Source organism: Entelurus aequoreus, linkage group LG04 (assembly GCF_033978785.1).
Source record: "Entelurus aequoreus isolate RoL-2023_Sb linkage group LG04, RoL_Eaeq_v1.1, whole genome shotgun sequence".
NCBI lineage: Eukaryota > Metazoa > Chordata > Actinopteri > Syngnathiformes > Syngnathidae > Entelurus > Entelurus aequoreus.
The window spans coordinates 35,332,025-35,357,669 of NC_084734.1; the positions used below are offsets into that span (position 1 = coordinate 35,332,025).

The following is a 25,645-nucleotide window of genomic DNA, read 5'->3' on the forward strand; positions in this document are numbered from 1 at the left end:
CTGTTGAGCTTTTATGTCATTTTACTTACTAAATCAGTCACAGTAACAACCTAAATGTTTATCACTGCAATTTAATCGTAATCTCAACACGGAAGTGAAGCACCACCCACCTCTGAACGGCACGTGCAGCACGCGTTTGCTGCAGGGATGTCGCCTCTTCTCAAGGCGAAAAAAAGTCCTTTCTTGTCCAAAGAACAACTTGCCATGGCTTTAAACCTGATATTTCCATTAGGTAGACTTTCTTTTGTCCATTTCTGCTTGCTTGTGGCTCATCAGTAGCAAGTGAACTACAGGCAAGTTCACCCCGCTACGGCACGGTCCAAGTGTCAAAAAGGAAGTGTTCGCATTAATCACCCGTGAAAAAAAATGAGTGCCGTTATTGAATTGTATAGTTAACGCTCACTTTTACTTGCATGGGGCATAGGCATTTTTGCAAATATTCGAGGCTGAACAACAGCGCTATCATCTGGTAAATCTCTATGATTTTAAGGATTTTGGTATAGCCCATTACACGTGTGTGATAAATTTCAAGTCAATCTGACTTATTAGGTGACTGAAGTGACCTGTGAAACTTCTATGGTCTATCAAGCTTTTTGCGCAAAGTTTTTAGCCTAACTGCATTTTAAAATTTTGGTGCTGAAAACCAGTGAATATATCTGGTCAATTTTTATATGATCCAAATGACTTTATGTCAGGTTTTAAACTGGATTTGTGGGGAAAATTTAAAGTCACGCAAACCTGGTGGATGAGGGCCTCAGCATTTACATTTTTCCCAATTTTGGGGGCTGACAAACAGCTCAACCATCTGTTAAATCTCTACAATCTAAAATATTTTTGTACAGCAAATTAAGCTAAATTTCTGTGAGAAATATCAAGTCAATTCGACTGTAGTGACCTTTGACACATCTATGTTCCATCAAGCTTTTTGTACATATCAAGTAGGCTTGTGTGAGAAATGTCAAGTCCTTTAAGTCTTATTGGGTGACTGGTGTGACCCACTATTGGACATAAACCGGGGACGGCGTGGCGAAGTTGGGAGAGTGCCCGTCCAGCAATCTGAGGGTTACTGGTTCAATCCCCACCTTCTACCATCCTAGTCACGTCCGTTGTGTCCTTGAGCAAGACACTTCACCCTTGCTCCTGATGGGTCTGGTTAGCGCCGTGCATGGCAGCTCCCGCCATCAGTGTGTGAATGTGTGCGTGTGTGAATGGGTGAATGTGGAAATAGTGTCAAAGCGCTTTCAGTTCCTTAAAAAAGGTAGAAAAGCGCTATACAAGTACAACCCATTTACCATTTATCATAAATCAACAGGAAGTAACTTTGTGTCTTACCCTGGGATCCTGCAGGTAGCAGAACATGGCCTGGGTGACGTCGGCCGCGTGCACAGCATTGTGATAAGGATTCTGGGAGTGGTAGTCGCTCTGCACTGTGCCTGCAAACAACACCATGATGTAATTAGTCATCCCAAACCACACCATTGTGATAATAAGATTAGGGGTGATGTCTCGTTTCCATGACAACACACACACGCTATAAAAGTTATATGTCATTACGGGATTAATATTCAATTGCAGTAACGCCTCCGCAGTATCTGTTTGTATTGTTGGGTTGTCCCTAAAGCGCTCACTCAAGTTGCAACTTTCTGCAGCGCCAAAAGGCCCGCCTAAGGAACGTATTTGCATCGCGGGGCACATACTCAGGAACCTGTGCAGTTTGACCATGTCCAGCTGGAAGTGGTGAACGAGGCCGTAGACGTTGAAGATGTGGCACATCAGCGTCACAAGACTGTTACCTAACGCACACACACATTGTATTCTATCATTTACATGTTGAAGGTACATGGAAATTAATAACATGGAGGATTCTAGAAGGTGCCTTACCGTTTGTAAGACGATCAAAAAAGAAAACGTCAAAGTTCCAAGAGCCTACTTTTGACAGCATGTGCTGGAACAAAAAGAGGATTGTTAGATATGTACTGTACATACAATATGTGTGTTTGTGTATGTGTGTGTCTTCTTACTTCAGCCTGGCCCAGGTAGTCGTCGTCCAGCAGATGCAAAGACTCGGGCGTCCGGGGCACCAACCCCCTAAGCAGCCGGGAAGCGTGGCAGTACCTCTGAAATCTCAGCAGACTCTTCACCTTCCTCCTCCTGTCAGCCTCTACCTCCCTCTGTTGGTCACAGGCTGCAAGTACAGAGAGAGGATGGCAGTAATAGAGAAAAGGGTTAAGGACTGCTACAAAGGCTTGTTTGCCTATAGTTTGACGTTTAAACCCATCAAACTCATTCAATCAAAACTTATAAAAAAGTATTTATTCAGGACAACTTTATTGATGATTTATATAATTTGTTTACAAATTTGTTACAAACTGAGCACAGGAAATGAACAGACAACTGTGTTGGAAATTGCTATGAACTTGCTTCTTCCTACTTCTTTTCAAACATGTCATTTGTTGAAATGAGAAACTGGAAAAATGTGATGTACCATATTGTAACTGTATGCATGTTCAAAATACATTTAAAACACCGCATTTACAGTTTATCAGTTTATGGGGAATTAGGGCTAAATGACAGGAAAAATTTGATAATTTTACGAGAAAAAGCTGCAATTTCTCCAGACTAATGTAAAATGTATAATATTACAAAAATTATAATATACTTTTTCCCCCCACAAATTACTATTATAAAATATTCCTTTCTTTCTGATAACATTGTTACCTAAAAATTCTGTTCTTGTGAAAAAAAATACAAAAAATTGACATATAACCTTTAAAATGACCATTTTATTGATGACATTACGACTTTTCTTGCCACATTACAATATTCCCTCAGTAAAGTTACGACTTTATACCTGGAACATTTATAATGTCCGTTTTTATGACACAAACACGTTCCGCATTTACATTATCACTTTTAAAATTACAAATTTACTCTCTTAAAGGCGTCTTTTATAGTTCACACACGACATAACTTTGTGATTTTCATCTTATGCTCTCAGCTGATCTTTTTTTACAACATGGAACCATTACAATTACGACTTTATCTTAATAGGATTAAAACCTTGTTTTGTCTTTTCACAACATTCAGAGCTGGTAATTACAATTTTCTTCAGCTGATAATTTTTTTCTTGACATATTTTATATTCACAATTTCAAACTATGACTCCTTTCATTACATGAAAACTTTTATTGTGACTTCAACTTGCTAAAATTACGACTGTGCTTTCATAACATTACCATTTTATTCCTAGCCATATTACGACACTGACTTACCCACAATTTACAACTATGTTCGTCTTGGAACATAACGATTTTTAAGTGGTAATTTTACTCTATATTTCCTTTTCAGTATACATGGGTACCTCATTTTTTTGTTAGTAATCTGTTCCAAAAGATAAAAACAAATTGTGCAAAAACCGAATACATTTTTTACATAAGAAATAATCAAAAATCAAAGTAATATGTATCAGACACCCAAAAATAACAACACAAAACAGCTTTAATTACAAATGATTATAGTTTCAAATGCAGAATTAACTATGTGAAATACATATCAATAATGAATTAAATGTGTAAAGGAGTATGTGAAGTGAATTACATTTATATAGCGCTTTTTTCTCAAGTGACTCAAAGCGCTTTACATAGTGAAACCCAATATCTAAGTTACATTTAAAGCAGTGTGGGTGGCACTGGGAGCAGGTGGGTAAAGTGTCTTGCCCAAGGACACAACGGCAGTGACTAGGATGGCGGAAGCGGGGATCGAACCTGCAACCCTCAAGTTGCTGGCACAGCCGCTCTACCAACCGAGCCATACCGTCCCAAGAATATCACTTTTACCTTTAATGAAGATGCCTTTTGGCGAAAACTGCGATGAGCGTAGATGAAAGAAGTTAGAGCAAAGTCACGCGCATGCCATTTTTGTTCTTTGCTATGAGTTCTTTACTGAATTTAATAGTATTTCTCACCTTATTTATCAAAGTGCTGACACGCACTACTTTTTCTGGCCTCAAACTGTGTTATTTTAGGGTGATACTAAAAAAAAGAAAAAAGAACAGAGATTCCAGCCCCACTGCCACTCCGAGAGGGACAAGAAATGGATGGGTACGCAGGCAAACAGACTAGATTGTTGCGTGAAATGTTTGTCTGTACGAACATGCGGCCCGCGGAAAGGGTTTCAAGATAAGTTTGCTAAGGGTAAAAATTAGCTGCATTTTTAAATGAAATAAACTGCTGTCCACTGGATGTCGCAATAGCAATTCTGTTAGGGCAAGCAAATGGTTTATACAGGGGCCAAGCAATTATGCCAAGTAGGAGGTACACACTAAAGCGGGGCTGAGGCTCCTTCCCCTCCAACCAACATAAAACCTGTCGATTTAAGTCTTCTGCTTCAAAGACGTTGTGCCTTGGCATCATTTCCACAAAATGTCTATGTCAAAAAAGACAAAAGTGGTTGCAGAGTACAGAATGTTCCAAGAAAAATTATCATCCTCCTATTTATTCACGGAAGTGAATGGGAAACCACATATCTTTGTGAGCAAGTGTTCTCTGTAACGAGCATCAATTTAAGAAAAAAAGCTACGCTCAATGGACTTGAATAACATCCTGAAATTGTCTGCCACTCAAGATGTGACACCTGATATTGATGCACTTGTGAAAGATAAAAGATGCCAGGTTTCCGGAGTAAAACAAATCCGTAAAGCCACTTAAAATACTGCACCTTCTGTGAAAATGATTGTCTTCTGTGGAAATGTAAAGAAAGTAAACTGTGTATGATTTACTGCAATACCGTCAGTCTCTTAAGTTGATTTGTTTAAATTGTTCATGCAACGCACAGATTTAATTTTTTATTTAATACACAGCGATGCCTACCAGGGACAACATTTGGATGAAATCTTTAATCAAAACAGAATCCCATGAAAATTGGAGGTACCGCCTTTTTAACAAATATTTACAGTCTCGAAATGTGTTTATTTCACATTTTAAAAAAAGACACTTAAGCAATATACGAGGCGTACCACTAAATTATATTGAACGACCAACGGAGAAGAAAATAAATCAGTGTTAAAGTGCAGATTTTATTATTACCTCCAACTATTCAGTTGGATGAATGTTTTACTAAGAATTAATCGGTGTTATATTTGAATTATTCTGCTTTCGTATAACTTCATAATGACTCTTTGTTTCACATTTATGGTGTTCTCAAGACAAGCGAAAGAAGTCTCGACTTACTTTTAACGACATGCAGGTCAATTAAGGGATAGGAGCCTCTTCTCTCAGCCAGCAACACGCCGCCATGACACGCAGTCCCTCTGCTATCTGCCAGCAGAAACAAGAAAGAAAATGAAGTCATTTGCGGACATTAGTTTTTTTTACTTGCAGTTTCAAAAGAGTCACACTTTCCAGGGGAACAACTATAATGAGTCAATAACACAGTGTTCTCAAGATGTTCATGATAAGCCTCGTTAACGTTCCCAATCTGTCACAGAAAAACAAAAGGCGTGTTGACGTCGGATGAATCCCTAGGACTTCACGCCTCTGACAAGAGTTTGGCCGGCAGAAGAGCGCCTTTCATGGCGGAAAAAAGCCCCAGTTATGATCCATGCGCGGACACAACACAATGGACGCTTTATTAGGTACACAATCCAATACGAGAAAAGTTGCAAGTTGTTGCCAAGATCGAACTTTGGTTTCTAATAGAGCACAAAACAAGATGAGGAGCGTTCAAAGGTCAGTGCTTGTTTGCACCGCTCCCTTCAGTCTACTATTAATGAAGCACAATTTGATGAAAGATCCTGACTCTCATCATCATAGGACCACCCTTTCTCCTAACACAGTGGTCCTAATATTGATCCCTGAGGATCTTTTTGTGTGTGCAGTTATTGGTTCTGATTGATGATTGATGTTAACTCCCCTAAGATATTGTGAATCATTTTATTGTCAGAAAATATCCCGAAATAAAATAATAATCTTAAAAGCTGCAAAAAAATACAATTAATAAAGAAGATTGCTATCCCTGTTTATTTAACATGCACACTGCATACAACACACAAGCAAACACAAAACACTACACACTTGAATACATTACAAACTGCAAAAATAGTGAATTATTTACACACAACGAGAGGAACTGGAGCGTAATATGTCCCTGAGGTTTTGAAAAATCCAGACTGTAAAAGCTCAGTCTGGTTGCCTGCGGGTCTGGTAAAGGGGAGTAGTCGCTTGTCATTGCAGGACAAAACAAAAACGTATGTATCTATTGTGGCTTTTGGTAGGCGTGTAAATGGATTAAAGTGGATACAGCAGGGGAGTCCAAACTTTTTGACTTGGGGGCCACATTGGGCTAAAAATATTTGGCCAGGGGCCGAAAACCGACTGCATGGAAAGTAACAATATACAGTATATAGCCTATATGTCTACATATTATATTAATATAATTAGGAATGAGTATAATTGGTATTAAGAGTATGTGAAAGTTTGGCTCCTAACTTGTTTACTTCCGTGACAACCTCCTTAAAGTTTCGATAAGACCAATTTGATGTTTTTATTGACCTCTTGCAAAACTGCTAATCAAAGATTCGCTATATGACAAAAGCAATCTGAAGTTTTTAAAGACCGATTGCAAAACTGCTGGTCAAAGATCCTTTAAACCTACTGAAAAGCACAAGTCAAATATCCTGTATATGACAGAAGCGACCCAATGTCTTTAATGACCTATTGTAAAATTGTTGGTCAATAATCCTCTATATGACAGAAACGACCAGATGTCTTTCACGACCTATTGTAAAACTGTTGGTCATAGATCCTCTATATGACAGAAGCAATCCAATTCAACAACCCATTGCAAAAACTGCTGGTCAAATATCCTCTATATGACAGGAGCGCTCTGCTGTAGTTGAGAACTTAGTGCAAAAAACACTAGTCAAAGATCCTCTATACCACAGAAGCTCTCCTATGTTATTAGGGACATATTGCAAAACTGCTGGTCAAAGATCCTGTCACTGAGAAAAGCGATCCAATGTTTTAAACAACCTTTTGCACAACTGCTGGTCAAAGATCCTCTATATGACAGAAAACCTACAAGAAACCACAAAATGGATGGATGGATGATAGGAGCATTCCACTGTTTTTAAGTACTTCCTGCAGAAACGCCAATCAAAGATCCTCTATATGACAGAAGCAATCCAATTCAACTACCTATTGCAAAAACTGTTGGTCAAATAGTCTCTCCTTGAGAAAAGTGATCCAATGTTTTAAACAACCTTTTGCACAACTGCTGGTCAAAGATCCTCTATATAACAGAAAACCTACTAAGAAACCACAATCAATTGTCCTCTGTATGATAGGAGCATTCCGCTGTTTTTAAGTACTTCCTGCAGAAACGCCAATCAAAGATCCTCTATTTGACAGAAACCATCCAATACTGCAAAAACTGTTGGTCAAATAGTCTATATGACAGGAGGGCTCTGCTGTAGTTGAGGACTTACTGCAAAAATCACAAGCCAAAGATCCTCTATACCACAGAAGCTATGCAATGTTATTAAGGACATATTGCAAAACAGCTGGTCAAATATCCTGTATATAACAAAAGCAATCCGATGTTTTTAAAGACTTGTTGCAAAACTGCTGGTCAAAGATCCTCTCCTTGAGAAAAGCGAGCCAATGTTTTAAACAACCTTTTGCACAACTGCTGGTCAAAGATCCTCTCTATTTAACAGAAAACCTACTAAGAAACCACAATCAAATATCCTCTGTATGATAGGAGCATGCCACAGTTTTTAAGTACTTTCTGCAGAAACGCCAATCAAAGATCCTCTATATGACAGAAGCAATCCAATTCAACAACCTATTGCATAAAACTGCTGGTCAAATATCCTAGTCTATTCGACAGGAGCGCTCTGCTGTAGTTGAGGACTTACTGCAAAAAACACTGGTCAAAGATCCTCTATACCACAGCAGCTATGCAATGTTATTAAGGACATATTGCAAAACAGCTGGTCAAATATCCTGTATATAACAAAAACAATCCGATGTTTTTAAAGACTTGTTGCAAAACTGCTGGTCAAAGATCCTCTCCTTGAGAAAAGCGAGCCAATGTTTTAAACAACCTTTTGCACAACTGCTGGTCAAAGATCCTCTCTATATGACAGAAAACCTGCTAAGAAACCACAATCAAATATCCTCTGTATGATAGGAGCATGCCACAGTTTTTAAGTACTTTGTGCAGAAACGCCTATCAAAGATCCTCTATATGACAGAAGCAATCCAATTCAACAACCTATTGTATAAAACTGCTGTTCAAATATCCTAGTCTATTCGACAGGAGCGCTCTGCTGTAGTTGAGGACTTACTGCAAAAAACACAAGCCAAAGATCCTCTATACCACAGAAGCTATGCAATGTTATTAAGGACATATTGCAAAACAGCTGGTCAAATATCCTCTATATAACGAAAGCAATCCGATGTTTTTAAAGACTTGTTGCAAAACTGCTGGTCAAAGATCCTCTTCTTGAGAAAAGCGATCCAATGTTTTAAACAACCTTTTGCACAACTGCTGGTCAAAGATCCTCTATATGACAGAAAACCTACTAAGAAACCACAATCAAATATCCTCTGTATGATAGGAGCATGCCACAGTTTTTAAGTACTTTCTGCAGAAACGCCAATCAAAGATCCTCTATATGACAGAAGCAATCCAATTCAACAACCTATTGCATAAAACTGCTGGTCAAATATCCTAGTCTATTTGACAGGAGCGCTCTGCTGTAGTTGAGGACTTACTGCAAAAAACACTGGTCAAAGATCCTCTACACCACAGAAGCTATGCAATGTTATTAAGGACATATTGCAAAACAGCTGGTCAAATATCCTCTATATAACGAAAGCAATCCGATGTTTTTAAAGACTTGTTGCAAAACTGCTGGTCAAAGATCCTCTCCTTGAGAAAAGCGAGCCAATGTTTTAAACAACCTTTTGCACAACTGCTGGTCAAAGATCCTCTCTATATGACAGAAAACCTGCTAAGAAACCACAATCAAATATCCTCTGTATGATAGGAGCATTCCACAGTTTTTAAGTACTTTGTGCAGAAACGCCTATCAAAGATCCTCTATATGACAGAAGCAATCCAATTCAACAACCTATTGCATAAAACTGCTGGTCAAATATCCTAGTCTATTTGACAGGAGCGCTCTGCTGCAGTTGAGGACTTACTGCAAAAAACACTGGCCAAAGATCCTCTACACCACAGAAGCTATGCAATGTTATTAAGGACATATTGCAAAACAGCTGGTCAAATATCCTCTATATAACAAAAGCAATCCGATGTTTTTAAAGACTTGTTGCAAAACTGCTGGTCAAAGATCAACTCCTTGAGAAAAGCATTCCAATGTTTTAAACAACCTTTTGAACAACTGCTGGTCAAAGAGCCTCTATATGACAGAAAACCTACTAAGAAACCACAATCAAATATCCTCTGTATGATAGGAGCATTCCGCTGTTTTTAAGTACTTTCTGCAGAAACGCCAATCAAAGATCCTCTATATGACAGAAGCGAACCAATGTTTTTAATGACCTACTGCAAAAACAATAGTCAAAGATCCTCTAAATGACAGAAGCTCTCCAATGTTATTAAGGAGATATCGCAAAACTGTTGATCAAAGATCCTCTACATGAGTAATGAGACTTTATCTTCTGTTTATAGTAATTCATTGAAGTAAACTCGCTGGCCGTTCTGACTTCATGCAGGGGTTAAATATGCTGTTGTTCAAACCCTGATTGATGAATTGATTCGTAGCCAGGCAATGTATAAACATCCTGCCGGGTTTACATGGTGGTAAGATGGCGACAAGGACCATGTTTGCACAATAAGTCCAGTCAACAAACACAAACAGCTTGAAGGGAAAGTCAGTCAGCCTGTAAAAGGGAAGCAGAAGAAGGAGCCTGCTGGCCTACTTAATAATGGAGAAAAAGCAGAAGCAGGAACGTAGGAATGACTTTCTTTCTTTCTTTTTTTACACTGTATGCTGAAGGAAACGTCTCCAACTTGTCGCTACATCCTTTATTTCCTCCCTGCTTATGTTCTGCATCCTGCTCTCTTCCTTTAACCGTTGGCGTGATAAATAGGTTGTTGTCTCCTCACAGGCATCAAAGTGGGTCATTTAGGACAGGGAATTGAAAGGCGTGTTTATAAGACAACTGTGTATACACGCACCGCCTCTGCATCCAACGACTAAACACTCACATTGCACATTCAGCATACATCCAACCCCCATATCCAACACACACACACATGCAAATTAGGTTAAATCCATGACGGTGACAGCAAGAGCGCACGTTTGGCGTTCATCTCCTACGCCTACTCGCTTGCACACAAACCGATGTTCACCTTGTTCACTTGACTGGCTTGGCATGAGTGTGTGTGTACGATGTGTGTGTGTGTGTGTGTGTGGATGTAGCACACATGTAACTGCAAGGCTATTTAGCTCCTCAACAACTGACACACACACAAACACGCGCGCACACACACACACACGGCTGACAAGGACAGCGTGGAAACTTTAACGCAAGAGTGATTTACAAACACACACAAGCAGATGATGTTTCCTGATGCCTGCAGCTGTTGCTTTAACTGGATCCATAATACAAACATGCACACAGCTGCTACTCCTCTTTCGCTTTCCTACACACAAAAAAAGACATTTTGGAATGTTAATATTGGACAGCAATGGACAAACACAAACACACACACAATTCACATGTTATTCAATTAACTCCAGAGCATCCTAAGGCTCTTGACTTAGCACTGGGTCAAAAACATTGGTATTAACAGCTGTGGCTGTAGGCAACTTCCTGGTGTCGTTTTTTTTTAATAACGCCATGAGATTCCTGCATTTGAAGTATTGTGAGTGGTCAACATTCAGCAGCTTTAGCTGCTTCATTATCCAGCATGTTACACACTACGCCATACAGTTTACCATAGAAGTGATCAAGGGTATTAATGATGACTGAGCTGTTTGCTCGTTCTCGCGATTACAACATTGGTTCTGTTGCTGCTGTGTTGTGCAATATTGTATGCTTGGTAATAGGTGGCAATGTAGTCATAGAGAGCACATAGATAGATAGTACTTTATTGATTCCTTCAGGAGAGTTCCCTCAGGAAAATTTAAATTCCAGCAGCATTGTACAAAATTGTAAAAAGTAAATAATGGGGGTATAAATGGAGACACAATAGAAAAATATTACAATAGAATAAAAATAAAGAGCAACGATGAGAATAAAAATTTAACAGTAAAATAAGAATATAACAAGAGAAACTAGGCAGTAGTGACCATGTTATGAAAAAGTATTTCACTGTTATTGTTTTGCATCCCCTGTCATCTTAGTACCCCCCTCCCCCCCAGAGAGGAGTTGTACAGTCTAATGGCGTGTGGGACAAAGGAGTTTTTGAGTCTATTAGTCCTGCACTTGGGATGAAGCAGTCTAGCACTGAACAGGCTCCTCTGGCTACTGACAACGGTATGCAGAGGGTGACTGGCATCATCCAGGATGCTCACTAGTTTTTCCACAGTACTCTTCTCTGCCACCGTCACCAGTGAGTCCAGTCTTATTCCGATCGTAGAACCGGCCCGCCTGATCAGTTTCTCCAGTCTGGAGCTGTCCTTCTTAGATATGCTGCCCCCCCCCCCCAGCACACTACGATGTAGTACAGAACACTGGCAACCACAGACTGGTAGTACATCCACAAGAGTTTTTTACAGATGTTGAAGGAGTGCAGCCTCCTCAGGAAGTACAGCCTGCTCTGTCCTTTCCTGTACAAGTGGTCTGTGTTAACAGTCCAGTCCAGCTTATTGTCCACCCACACCCCGAGGTACTTGAATGAGTCCACGGTCTGTACCTCGACTCCCTCGATCACAATAGGTTGTGACCTTGGACTCGACCTCCCAAAGTCAATGACCAGCTCCTTGGTCTTTGTCGGATTGAGCTGCAAGAGGTTCCTGTGGCACCAGACAACAAAGTCCCTCACCAGACTCCGAAACTCCTCCTCTCTGCTGTCCCTGATGCACCCGACGATGGCTGTGTCATCCGCGTACTTCTGGATGTGACACAGCTCTGAGTTGTAGCAGAAGTCAGCGGTGTACAGGGTGAACAGAAGAGGGGCCAGCACCGTTCCCTGCGGTGCTCCGGTGCTGCTGATCACAGTGTCAGATGTGATGTCCTTCAGTCTGACGTACTGTGGCCTATCGGTGAGGTAGTCTGAAATCCAGGCAACCAGGCAGAGGTCCACTCGCATTCTGTCCAGCTTGTCCTGGAGAAGGCGGGGCTGGATAGTATTAAAGGCACTCGAGAAGTCCAGGAACAGGATCCTCACAGCGCCATTTCCCTTATCCAGGTGTGAGTGGGCTCGGTGCAGCAGGTAAACATGTTCTCATGCATTACCATTAGGGCTGGGCGATATGGACGAAAAAGCACCAGTCAAACTTCCGGTTCCGGTTCACCGTGCGTGACTGCTCGCCGTCTGTTCGCTGTTGCGAAAAAAGCTAAGTAGCGCTCTATCTGTGTGCTTTTAATTGTTCTACAGCTTTCTTTATCACTTCTCAAACATTTTTAGTGGTACTATTTAACTTGCAAATCACCCGATCTCTGTCCCACCACCCTTTCCTCAGCTAGCTAGCTGCTAAGCTAGCGCGGAGAAAGGCAGCGCCGGTCAGTAAGAAGCTACTCCTACAGACCGCGACCACTTCCCTGAGGACAGCAGGAACTTCACTCGGTGACAGAAAACACTGTGAGTAATGGCTTCCTGCGCGTCTTGCACCATACTCACGGAGAGGTTGGCTCTGCTAGAGGGCCGTGTCCGCCAGTTAGAGCAGAGTAATGTCGTAACTTTAGATGTTGCGGACACATCTGCTAGCGTTAGCTGTAGCGAGCTAACTAGCCCAGCTTGTAGCAGTCCTAAGCGGCCTACAAGCTACGGTGTACCGGTTGAGACGCATAATAGATTTAGCTCTTTAGCTAGTCCTACACCCCAGTCTACCGGGCACCACACCTTAGTTATAGGGGACTCCATCACCCGAAACATAAAGCTTAGCAAACCAGCCACAATAAAGTGTATCCCCGGGGCCAGAGCACCTGACATTGAAGCTAATCTTAGGGAGCTAACTCGCAACAGGCCTAGTAAACACGTACGACAGGCTAATCGCACCACTAATTATGCGAATATAGTTGTACACGTTGGCTCCAATGACACTAGAATGAGACAGTCAGAGATTACAAAGAGAAACATAGCCAGGACTTGTGATCTCGCCAGAAAGATGTCCAGGCATCGAGTAATTGTCTCTGGCCCCCTGCCTGCGAGAGGCAATGATGAGAGATATAGCAGATTAGTCTCGCTTAACAAGTGGTTGGCTAGCTACTGTAGGCAGAAGGGACTAACGTTTATTGATAACTGGCCCTCTTTCTGGGGCAAACCAGGCTTGCTGATGAGAGACGGCCTTCACCCTAACCAGGAAGGCGCCATCATCCTGTCTAGAAACATAGACTACTATTTAAGTCTCACTTGACTGACTACACTAGAGCAAGCCCGGTCACAGGCAACTACAATGTCTGTTAGTCCGGGTGAGGAGTCAGTTAAGCTAGAACTAGCCAGCGCCAGGCTGGATAATCCATGTACGCATAGCAATTCTCTTAGAATAATACACAATTCACATAATGTTTTTTCTGTTGTGTCTGTGTCAGGGGTGGACATGCATTCTACTGAGGTGGCAAATTATGATATGTCCAGTCTATTGCAGCACCAAACAAACAATCGGAAAATTCCCGTCATATCAATTCCTAGATATGGTCGAAACTATTTAAAGTGCACTACGCATAATAAACGCAACATTGTTAATATTGCCACTACGGATAATCTTAACAAAAACTCGTCAAAACAGCCCAATACCTATAATATGGGATTTTTAAACATAAGATCATTGTCTCCCAAGGCGTTATTGGTTAATGAGGTCATTAGAGACAACAATCTTAACGTCATTGGTCTTAGCGAAACCTGGCTCAAACCGGACGAATTTTTTGCGCTCAATGAGGCATCTCCTCCTAACTATACGAATGCGCATGTTGCCCGCCCTCTTAAAAGGGGAGGGGGTGTCGCACTAATATACAATGAAAATTTCAACCTTACCCCTAACCTAAATAATAAATATAAATCGTTTGAGGTGCTTACTATGAGGTCTGTCACACCGCTACCTCTCGACCTTGCTGTTATCTACCGCCCCCCTGGGCCCTATTCGGACTTTATCAGTGAATTCTCAGAGTTCGTTGCTGATCTAGTGACGCACGCCGACAATATAATCATAATGGGGGACTTTAATATCCATATGAATACCCCATCGGACCCTCAGTGCGTGGCGCTCCAAACCATAATTGATAGCTGTGGTCTTACACAAATAATACATGAACCCACGCATCGCAACGGTAATACAATAGATCTAGTGCTTGTCAGGGGTGTCACCACCTCCAAAGTTATGATACTTCCATATACTAAAGTAATGTCCGATCATTACCTTATAAAATTTGAAGTTTTGACTCTTTGTCAACAAGCTAATAATAATAATAACTGCTATAGCGGCCGCAACATTAATGCTGCCACAACGATGACTCTTGCTGACCTACTGCCTTCGGTAATAGCACCATTCCCAAATTATGTCGGCTCTATTGATAAACTCACTAACAACTTTGACGATGCCTTGCGCGAAATTATTGATAGTATAGCACCGCTAAAGCAAAAAAGGGCCCCTAAAAGGCGCACCCCATGGTTTACAGAAGAAATTAGAGCTCAGAAATTATCATGTAGAAAACTGGAACGCAAATGGCGCGCGACTAAACTTGAGGTTTTCCATCAAGCATGGAGTGATAGTTTAATAACTTATAAACGCATGCTTACCTTAGCTAAAACTAAATACTACTCAAATCTCATCCGCCTCAACAAAAACGATCCTAAATTTCTGTTTAGTACAGTAGCATCGCTAACCCAACAAGGGACTCCTCCCAGTAGCTCCACCCACTCGGCAGATGATTTTATGAATTTCTTTAATAAGAAAATTGAACTCATTAGAAAGGAGATTAAAGACAACGCATCCCAGCTACAACTGGGCTCTATTAACACAAATACGACTGTATATACGACGGACACTGCCCTCCAAAATAGTCTCTCTATTTTTGATGAAATAACATTAGAGGAATTATTACAGCGTGTAAGTGGGATAAAACAAACAACATGTTTACTTGACCCACTTCCTGGGAAACTTATCAAGGAACTGTTTGTATTATTAGGTCCATCAGTGTTAAATATTATAAACTTATCACTTTCCTCCGGCACTGTTCCCCTAGCATTCAAAAAAGCGGTTATCCATCCTCTGCTCAAAAGACCTAACCTCGATCCTGACCTCATGGTAAACTACCGACCGGTCTCCCACCTTCCGTTTATTTCCAAAATTCTCGAAAAAACTGTTGCACAGCAGCTAAATGAACACTTAGTGACTAACAATCTCTGTGAACCTTTTCAATCCGGTTTCAGGGCAAATCACTCTACGGAGACAGCCCTCGCAAAAATGACTAATGATCTATTGCTAACGATGGATTCTGATGCGTCATCTATGTTGCTGCTTCTTGATCTTAGCGCCGCTTTCGATACCGTCGATCATAATATTTTATTAGAGCGTATCAAAACACGTATTGGTATGTCAGACTTAGCCTTGTCTTGGTTTAACTCTTATCTTACTGACAGGATGCAGTGCGTCTCCCATAACAATGTGACCTCGGACTATGTCAAGGTAACGTGCGGAGTTCCCCAGGGTTCGGTTCTTGGCCCTGCACTCTTTAGTATTTACATGCTGCCGCTGGGTGACATCATACGCAAGTACGGTGTTAGCTTTCACTGTTATGCTGATGACACCCAACTCTACATGCCCCTAAAGCTGACCAACACGCCGGACTGTAGTCAGCTGGAGGCGTGTCTTAATGAAATTAAACAATGGATGTCCGCTAACTTTTTGCAACTCAACGCTAAGAAAACGGAAATGCTGATTATCGGTCCTGCTAGACACCAACATCTATTTAATAATACCACCTTAACATTTGACAACCAAACAATTAAACAAGGAGACTCGGTAAAAAATCTGGGTATTATCTTCGACCCAACTCTCTCGTTTGAGTCACACATTAAGAGTGTTACTAAAACGGCCTTCTTTCATCTCCGTAATATCGCTAAAATTCGTTCCATCTTGTCCACTAGCGACGCTGAGATCATTATTCATGCGTTCGTTACGTCTCGTCTCGATTACTGTAACGTATTATTTTCGGGCCTCCCTATGTCTAGCATTAAAAGATTACAGTTGGTACAAAATGCGGCTGCAAGGCTTTTGACAAAAACAAGAAAGTTTGATCATATTACGCCTATACTGGCTCACTTGCACTGGCTTCCTGTGCACTTAAGATGCGACTTTAAGGTTTTACTACTTACGTATAAAATATTACACGGTTTAGCTCCAGCCTATCTCGCCGATTGTATTGTACCATATGTCCCGACAAGAAATCTGCGTTCAAAGAACTCCGGCTTATTAGTGATTCCCAGAGCCAAAAAAAAGTCTGCGGGCTATAGAGCGTTTTCTATTCGGGCTCCAGTACTCTGGAATGCCCTCCCGGTAACAGTTAGAGATGCTACCTCAGTAGAAGCATTTAAGTCCCATCTTAAAACTCATTTGTATAATCTAGCCTTTAAATAGACCCCCCCTTTTTTAGACCAGTTGATCTGCCGTTTCTTTTCTTCTCTCCTCTTCTCCCCTGTCCCTTGCGAGGGGGAGTTGCATAGGTCCGGTGGCCATGGATGAAGTGCTGGCTGTCCAGAGCCGGGACCCCGGGTGGACCACTAGCCTGTGCATCGGTTGGGGACATCTCTGCGCTGCTGACCCGTCTCCGCTCGGGATGGTTTCCTGTTGGCCCCGCTGTGGACTGGACTCCCGCTGATGTGTTGGATCCACTGTGGACTGGACTTTTACAATGTTATGTCAGACCCACTCGACATCCGTTGCTTTCGGTCTCCCCTAGAGGGGGGGGGTTACCCACATATGCGGTCCTCTCCAAGGTTTCTCATAGTCATTCACCGACGTCCCACTGGGGTGAGTTTTTCCTTGCCCGTATGTGGGCTCTGTACCGAGGATGTCGTTGTGGCTTGTACAGCCCTTTGAGACACTTGTGATTTAGGGCTATATAAATAAACATTGATTGATTGATTGATTGAACAGAAGAGGGGCCAGCACCGTTCCCTGCGGTGCTCCGGTGCTGCTGATCACAGTGTCAGATGTGATGTCCTTCAGTCTGACGTACTGTGGCCTATCGGTGAGGTAGTCTGAAATCCAGGCAACCAGGCAGAGGTCCACTCGCATTCTGTCCAGCTTGTCCTGGAGAAGGCGGGGCTGGATAGTATTAAAGGCACTCGAGAAGTCCAGGAACAGGATCCTCACAGCGCCATTTCCCTTATCCAGGTGTGAGTGGGCTCGGTGCAGCAGGTAAACATGTTCTCATGCATTACCAGTAGGGCTGGGCGATATGGACGAAAAAGTATATCTCGATATATTTTTACTTAAACTCGATATTCGATATATATCTCGATATTTTTCGGTGAAAGTATACATATAAAGATATTCATTTTTGAGCAATATTCAGTGAAATTGAAGTGAATGACAACTGTACTGTAAACAGTCAGTGGCACTTTTATTAAACCAGTTAGTCAAGATGGGTATTAACAGCACATAAAATAAACTGTTTAAGTAGTACAGAATTCCTTAACATAAAAAAAATAGAAAAATATTATTTCTATGTAAAATAAATAACATAGCTGTGCAAATAATGCAAAATGTATCAAACTCAGATAAAAAAAATAAATTTGCAGGCAGGCACTTTGTGAGTTCCCTTCCTGGTTCGATGACCCGCCCTATCTTGCCTCTGATTGGCCTGTCCCTAACCAATCGTGACTCATCGTAGTAAACAACCAACCAATCATGGATGTTCTCATATGTGCAAGCACGTCTTGGAAGGAGGGAGGGGAGGGGTTTAGTAGACCATGGAGGGGGAGAACAAGGAACACAACAAATAAGCGCCGTTCGGTAATTCTAACGTGAAATAAATTATATCGATATCACGATATTTTCTACACTCATATCTTGTTTAAAAACATATCGATATATATCTTACAAACTCGATTTATCGCCCAGCCCTAATTACAAATCAATATGCATTTTCTCTTTTTAAAAAGGTCCTTACATACCGTACATGAGTTTTCACATTTAGGTAATAACAGCCGGTTCTGAACTCCCGTTTCCATACCAGTGTGCCATACTGAAATAAAAGCAGGACATTATAGAATACGGCACACCTCTTCATAGCTGAAGGCATGTTCTCCTTCTTGAGACAGCAAAGTAGTTGCGATTAAATCAACAGCACCTCTGCTGGTTGCAACTAAGTAGTGCACTCCATCATTAACAGAAAAAAAAATCTGCCTAAAATGTGTACCCATCCATCCTTCCATTAATTTTCTACCACTTGTTCCGTTTTGAGAGCCTATCCCAGCTGCACTCGGGCGAAAGGCGGGGTACACCCTGGCCAAGTCGCCACCTCATCCCAGAGCCAATACAAATAGACAGACAACATTCACACTCACATTCACACACTAGGGCCAATTTAGTGTTGCCAATCAACCTATGCATGTCTTTGGAGGTGGGAGGAAGCCGGAGTAACCGGAGGGAACCCACGCAGTCACGGGGAGAACATGCTAACTCCACACAGAAAGACCACGAGCCCGGGGACCGAACCCAGGACCTTCTTTTTGTGAGGCACACGCTCTAACCCACAGGTGTCAAACTTTTAGATTTGGCCCACATCATTTAAAGCGTCCCGCGAAAGCCCTGAAATAATATGAGTCAATAAAGCATTTTATCATTTACTAAATGTAATCTTGTCATTGTGACAGACAGAAATACATGTATTGCATGCTATTGATTATATTTTAAACTGTATTATCTAATAATGCAACAAATATAATACTCTCATTAATTTCAAACTTTTTAAAATTAAAACAAAATAAATATCTGCTTGAGTTGTATCAAATAAAGTTATTCATCAAATTGTACACTGTAGAAATGACAATAGATTTTACAATAAAAATAACACTATAGTACCGTTTTTCCATTTGCAGTAATATGCTGTAAAAACCATAACATTTACGGTGAAGTTGTGGTGACTCAGCTGCAAGTTGTTTGTTTACTGAAAAATATATATTTTTTTTAACAGTGTAAATAATAATCAAATGCACAACCATTAATTTTATAATATCATGAGGTGAATTATTATACATTTATATTTATAAATTATATACGGTTACAAGCGGCCCTCTTAGGGCAGCCATAACTGCAAGTATGGCCCTCAGTGTAGTCGTGTTTAACACCCCTGCACTAACCCCTGTTCCACCAAGCAGCCCAAAAAATTTACCCACAAAATGCAATTAAGTAGTCATATTTGTGATCAACAAAGTTAGTCATTTCGAGCCCTTGATAACCTTTCCAATGCATCTATCAATAGCAGCACTATTTGTTCAGCGGGGTCGTGTTGCACAACCAGTCCATCACTTGAACTTGGGTCGGCTTGGGGGTCAATGCGGTTGCGACGCTAACAGGAAACTCGGCCCACCGTGTGCAGCTTTTCCACCTGGGTGTCCTTATAACTAAGGTTAGAAATGAGTCAGTGCAGGTAATTCCCCTGGAGAGTGAGTCACTATTTCGTCAGCGAGTTCAAGACCACTATATGGTATTGTTGTTAGTTAACTTACTGGAATCTGCAAAAAAAGATATTGCCCATTTCTACGAAACAATAAATCAGCCATTAATATGTGCTGAAGAGCTGAATAGAAAGCAGAATTAGTTACACTTTTACCACCTTTAGTCACAACCACTGTTCCCTCTAGTTGTTCATGTGTGTGAGCAAACGCAAAAACTCTCTGAGCATTCAGTGGAGCACATGTGAGCAACATCAGACGTGCACACTATGACCACACCAACAGCCATCCTGTCCCAAAGCTGACTTAATAACAAGTTAAATGTTTTATTTTAATAATCAAATGAAGGCAGTCATTTTTATAAACATTTTTCTTCCAATATGAGGGATTTGGCCCACTTAAATGACTATAAAAAAAACAATCTTGTTTTTCATGAGCTGTGTGCTATAGTGTTTTATGTCTAAGTGGGGGTCCAGCTTTGGAAACAATTTGTAGTCCTTTCAGAGATCACATTTAGTTCCGTTTAAAGGCCTACTGAAATGAATTTTTTTTATTTAAACGGGGATAGCAGATCTATTCTATGTGTCATACTTGATCATTTCGCGATATTGCCATATTTTTGCTGAAAGGATTTAGTATAGAACAACGACGATAAAGATTGCAACTTTTGGTATCTGATAAAAAAAAGGCTTGCACCTACCGGAAGTAGCGTGACGTAGTCAGTTGAACATATACGCAAAGTTCCCTATTGTTTACAATGATGGCCGCATGAAGTGAGAGAGATTCGGACCGAGAAAGCGACAATTTCCCCATTAATTTGAGCGAGGATGAAAGATTTGTGGATGAGTAAAGTGCAAGTGAAGGACTAGTGGGGAGTTGAAGCTATTCAGATAGGGAAGATGCTGTGAGAGCCGGGGGTGACCTGATATTCAGCTGGGAATGACTACAACAGTAAATAAACACAAGACGTATATATACTCTATTAGCCACAACACAACCAGGCTTATATTTAATATGCCACAAATTAATACTGCATAAAAACACCTGCGTGTTTGTTATGCTAGCTCCTAGCTCCTCTGCTAGCTCCTAGCTCCATAGAACACGCCAATACAATTCAAACACCTGATCAACACACACAATCACTCAGCCCAAAAGACCGTTTACCTAACCCAAGGTTCATAAAGCTTATATATTTTTAAAAAGTTACGTACGTGACGCGCACATACGGTCAAGTTATCGAATGTTTAGCAGCCAAGGCTGCATACTCACGGTACCTGATATTCAGCTGGGAATGACTACAACAGTAAATAAACACAAGACATATATATACTCTATTAGCCACAACACAACCAGGCTTATATTTAATATGCCACAAATTAATCCTGCATAATAACACCTGCGTGTTTGTTATGCTAGCTCCTAGCTCCTCTGCTAGCTCCTAGCTCCATAGAACACGCCAATACAATTCAAACACCCGATCAACACACACAATCACTCAGCCCAAAAGACCGTTCACCTAACCCAAGGTTCATAAAGCTTATATATTTTTAAAAAGTTACGTACGTGACGCGCACGTACGGTACGGTACGTGTTATGCTAGCTCCTAGCTCCTCTGCTAGCTCCTAGCTCCATAGAACACGCCAATACAATTCAAACACATGATCAACACACACAATCACTCAGCCCAAAAGACCGTTCACCTAACCCAAGGTTCATAAAGCTTATATATTTTTAAAAAAGTTACGTACATACGCAAAAAAAAGCCAAAGCTGCATACTCACAGTAGCACGTCTGCGTCTTTGTCATCCAAATCAAAGTAATCCTGGTAAGAGTCTGTGTTGTCCCAGTTCTCTACAGGCGTCTGTGTATCCAAATCAAAAGTCCTCCTGGTTAGAGTCTCTGTTATCCGAGTTCTTCCATCTTGACTGCATCTTTCGGGAATGTAAACAAAGAAGCGCCGGCTGTGTACTGTTGTGGCTGACTACGTTCGAAAAATACGTCCATTTCGCACCGACAACTTTCTTCTTTGCTTGCTCGGCTTCCTTCTCCATAATGCAATGAACATGATTGAAACAGATTCACGAACACAGATGTCCAGAATACTGTGGAATTATGAAATGAAAACAGAGCTTTTTCGTATCGGCTTCAATGTGGAAGGCATACCCGTGTTCGCCGGGCTACGTCACACGCATACGTCACACGCAGAGGCGTTTCGAACCGGAAGTTTAGCGGCAAATTTAAAATGTCACTTTATAAGTTAACCCGGCCGTATTGGCATGTGTTATAATGTTAAGATTTCATCATTGATATATAAACTATCAGACTGCGTGGTCGGTAGTAGTGGGTTTCAGTAGGCCTTTAATATACAGTCATGGTCAAAAGTTTACATACACTTGTAAAGAACATAATGTCATGGCTGTCTTGAGTTTCCAATCATTTCTACAACTCTTAATTTTTTGTGATGATTGGAGCTCATACTTGTTGGTCACAAAAAACATTCATGAAGTTTGGTTCTTTTATGAATTTATTATGGGTCTACTGAAAATGTGACCAAATGTGCTGGGTCAAAAGTATACATACAGCAATGTTAATATTTGGTTACATGTCCCATGGCAAGTTCCACTGCAATAAGGCGCTTTTGGTAGCCATCCACAAGCTTCTGGTTGAATTTTTGACTTCTCCTCTTGACAAAATTGGTGCAGTTCAGCTAAATTTGTTGGTTTTCTGACATGGACTTGTTTCTTCAGCATTGTCCACACATTTAAGTCAGGACTTTGGGAAGGCTATTCTAAAACCTTAATTCTCGCCTGATTTAGCCATTCCTTTACCACTTTTGACATGTGTTTGGGGTCATTGTCCTGTTGGAACACTCAACTGCGCCCAAGACCCAACCTCCGGGCTGATGATTTTAGGTTTTCCTGAAGAATTTGGAGGTAATCCTTCTTTTTCATTGTCCCATTTACTCTCTGCAAAGCACCATTTCCATTGGCAGCAAGAGCCCAGAGCATAATACTACCACCACCATGCTTGACAGTGGGAATGGTGTTCCTAGGATTAAAGGCCTCACCTTTTCTCCTCCAAACATATTGCTGGGTATTGTGGCCAAACAGCTAAATTTTTGTTTCATCTGACCATAGAACTTTCCTCCAAAAGGTCTTATCTTTGTCCATGTGATGTCATTTACTAAATGTAATCTAGTAACAGCGTTGCATGATTAATATTCATTCGACAAATTAAAATTCTTAATAAATGACACTAGAATAAGCACATGTGTTTGGGGAGTCATAGTGTAACGATCTGGAATTGAAACTTTGTGTGGTGTTAGAGTTATCAGACTTTTTGTGTGGCCATAAATGCATCACTGGCGAAGTTCGGTGAGTGTGTGCGTTGTTGCAAGTGAGAGAGAGAGAGAGAGAGAGAGAGAGAGAGAGAGAGAACGGCTGCTGTCGATATGACAGATGACAAAGATTTGGTTAAAGCCTGGTTTGTTCGGCAAACAATGACCAGTTTTGGTAGATAGAAGTTTTGTTTTTTTTATTATGTTTTTGTTGTGGTTATGGCCGACAAACAGTTTTGCTCAATAAAGTGATGGATGGAATTCCTGCCCTCTTTAAAGCATCTCTACGCACGTAATCATTTAACAGCGTTGACAAACATTGTTTCCTCTGTTGTGGCCGCTTGCCGTCACCGGTTACTCACAACTGCATTGCAAAGTCATACAGAACAAATTGTTATCTGTTTATTTTGTTAATAGTTCAGATGGGATTTGATTTTGTGCGCAGCATAGATTTGCTGTGTGCACAGGGCGTGTGAGCAATGCGCAATTGCGCAGGTGCGCACCTTAGAGGGAACTTTGATCACAACAGAATTTCCCTTCCGCCCCAGAATGAAAATGGGGCTCTGCGCGTCTATCACAGTTGTCTTTAATCATGCTGCACACACCAGGAAGTTTCAAACTCAACTGCATCGTTTTTGTTGAGTTCTGAAAAAGGTTAGCGCTCTGTTGGGTTGTCCAAAACTTGCTTACATTTGGTTTCATTGAACAAACAAGGTTTCTTTAGTCTGGTTTAAATTATTTAGGTAGCTCACACATTTCACTACAGAAATTGCACTAAATGATAAACATTTCTGTGAAGATTATTGAAGTAATTGGAGCAAAATGTAGGGTGCTGCTCAGCTGCAACCAGTTGATACAGTCTCAACTAGTTCACTTCTAGAAGAAAATAACACAAGCTATGGGAGAAGCCACATTATTTTGTTCAGTACGACATTCTCCCATCGCATTAGAAATATCTAATACAGCTCTACATCGGTTTTCCTTAGTAACTCCTTCCAAAATGTCCAATCATACAAAAATCAAAAGCTTCTTTTTTTATGCAGTATGGTAACCTCCATTTTCAAGGAGATGTTGTCAAGCACACATCTTCTAAATGCTTGTAATCGTAGAAAAGTGTCTCTCACTTCTGTAAACAAAACATTGACTTGAAAATGTGCCTTTTGTAGTCTGTGTTTTTCTTAATAGAAATAGAATAGAATAGAATAGAAAGTACTTTATTGATCCCTGGGGGAAATTCAGCACCACAGTTCGCTCACAATAGACAAGAATAATAATAAATAATATAATATATATAATATATTATACATATAAATTATACTATATAAATAATATAAATATATTCTACATATACTACATATATTCTACATTTAAGTGCAGTCAAGAAGGAACATATGCATTATACAGTCTGATGGCTGTCGGTATGAAGGACCTCCTGTGTCGTTCCGTGTTGCATTTTGGGAGTCTGAGCCTTCCACTGAAGGTGCTCATTCTCCCCGCAAGGTCCGAGTGTAGTGGGTGGGAGGTGTTGTCCATAATGGCTAGGAGTTTTGCTAGACTTCTCCTCTCTGACACCACCGCAGAGAGTCTAGCTCCACTCCCACCACGTTACTGGCCTTCTTTACCACCTTGTCCAGTCTGTTTGCGTCCCTCGCTCTCAGTCCGCTGCCCCAGCAGGCCACGGCGTACAAGAAGGCGCCCGCCACCACCGACTCGTAGAACATCTTCAACATCTTTGTACAGACGTTGAAGGATTCTAGCCTCCTGAGGAAGTAGAGGCGGCTATGTCCCTTCTTGTAGAGTGCCTCAGCGTGTTTTGAGCCATTCAGCTTGTTGTCGATGTGTACTCCCAGGTATTTATAATCCTCAACCATGTCCACATCGACCCCCCTGATGGAAACAGGGGTCGCCGGAGTACTCCTCCTCCTTCCCAGGTCCACAACCAGCTCCTTGGTCTTCATCACATTAAGCTGGAGGTGGTTCTTTCCACACCATGTGAAAAAGTCCTCGACCAGTGCCCTGTATTCCTCATCATCACCATCCTCAATACACCCCACTATCGCAGAGTCATCAGAAAACTTCTGAAGGTGGCAGGACTCTCATTTACAGTGGAAATTGGTGGTGTAGATGGTGAAGAGGAAGGGGGAGAGGACTGTGCCCTGCGGGGCCCCGGTGTTGCTGACCAGCCTGTCAGACACACAGTCCTGCAGTTGCACGTACTGTGGTCTGTCAGTCAGGTAATCAACAACCCAGGACACCAAGGGGGGCTCCACCTGCATCGTCTCCAACTTCACACCCAGTAGCCCAGGCCGTATGGTATTGAAAGCACTGGAGAAGTCAAAAAACATGACCCTCACACTGCTCGCAGGCTTGTCTAGGTGGGTGTGGGCTCGGTTCAGCAGGTAGATGACTGCATCCTCCACTCCCAGTCGGGGCTGGTAGGCGAATTGGAGTGGGTCCAGGTGGGGCTTGACTGTAGGGCGGAGTTGTTCC

The 25,645-nt window shown here is 41.4% G+C and overlaps 1 protein-coding gene across 3 annotated transcripts in view; it reads right to left on the minus strand.

Moving 5' to 3' along the window:
* The window catches only part of LOC133648523 (cAMP-specific 3',5'-cyclic phosphodiesterase 7B-like), a 70,580-nt gene that overhangs the window by 14,629 nt on the left and 30,306 nt on the right, over positions 1-25,645 (minus strand). For all 3 annotated transcript variants that reach the window (XM_062044700.1, XM_062044699.1, XM_062044698.1), the window contains 5 exons: positions 5,229-5,315; positions 2,022-2,185; positions 1,882-1,945; positions 1,698-1,793; positions 1,333-1,433 (listed from right to left, as the gene is read on the minus strand). In XM_062044700.1, the coding sequence (XP_061900684.1) occupies positions 1,333-1,433; positions 1,698-1,793; positions 1,882-1,945; positions 2,022-2,185; positions 5,229-5,315 (512 nt within the window). The remainder of the gene's footprint in view (positions 1-1,332; positions 1,434-1,697; positions 1,794-1,881; positions 1,946-2,021; positions 2,186-5,228; positions 5,316-25,645) is intronic.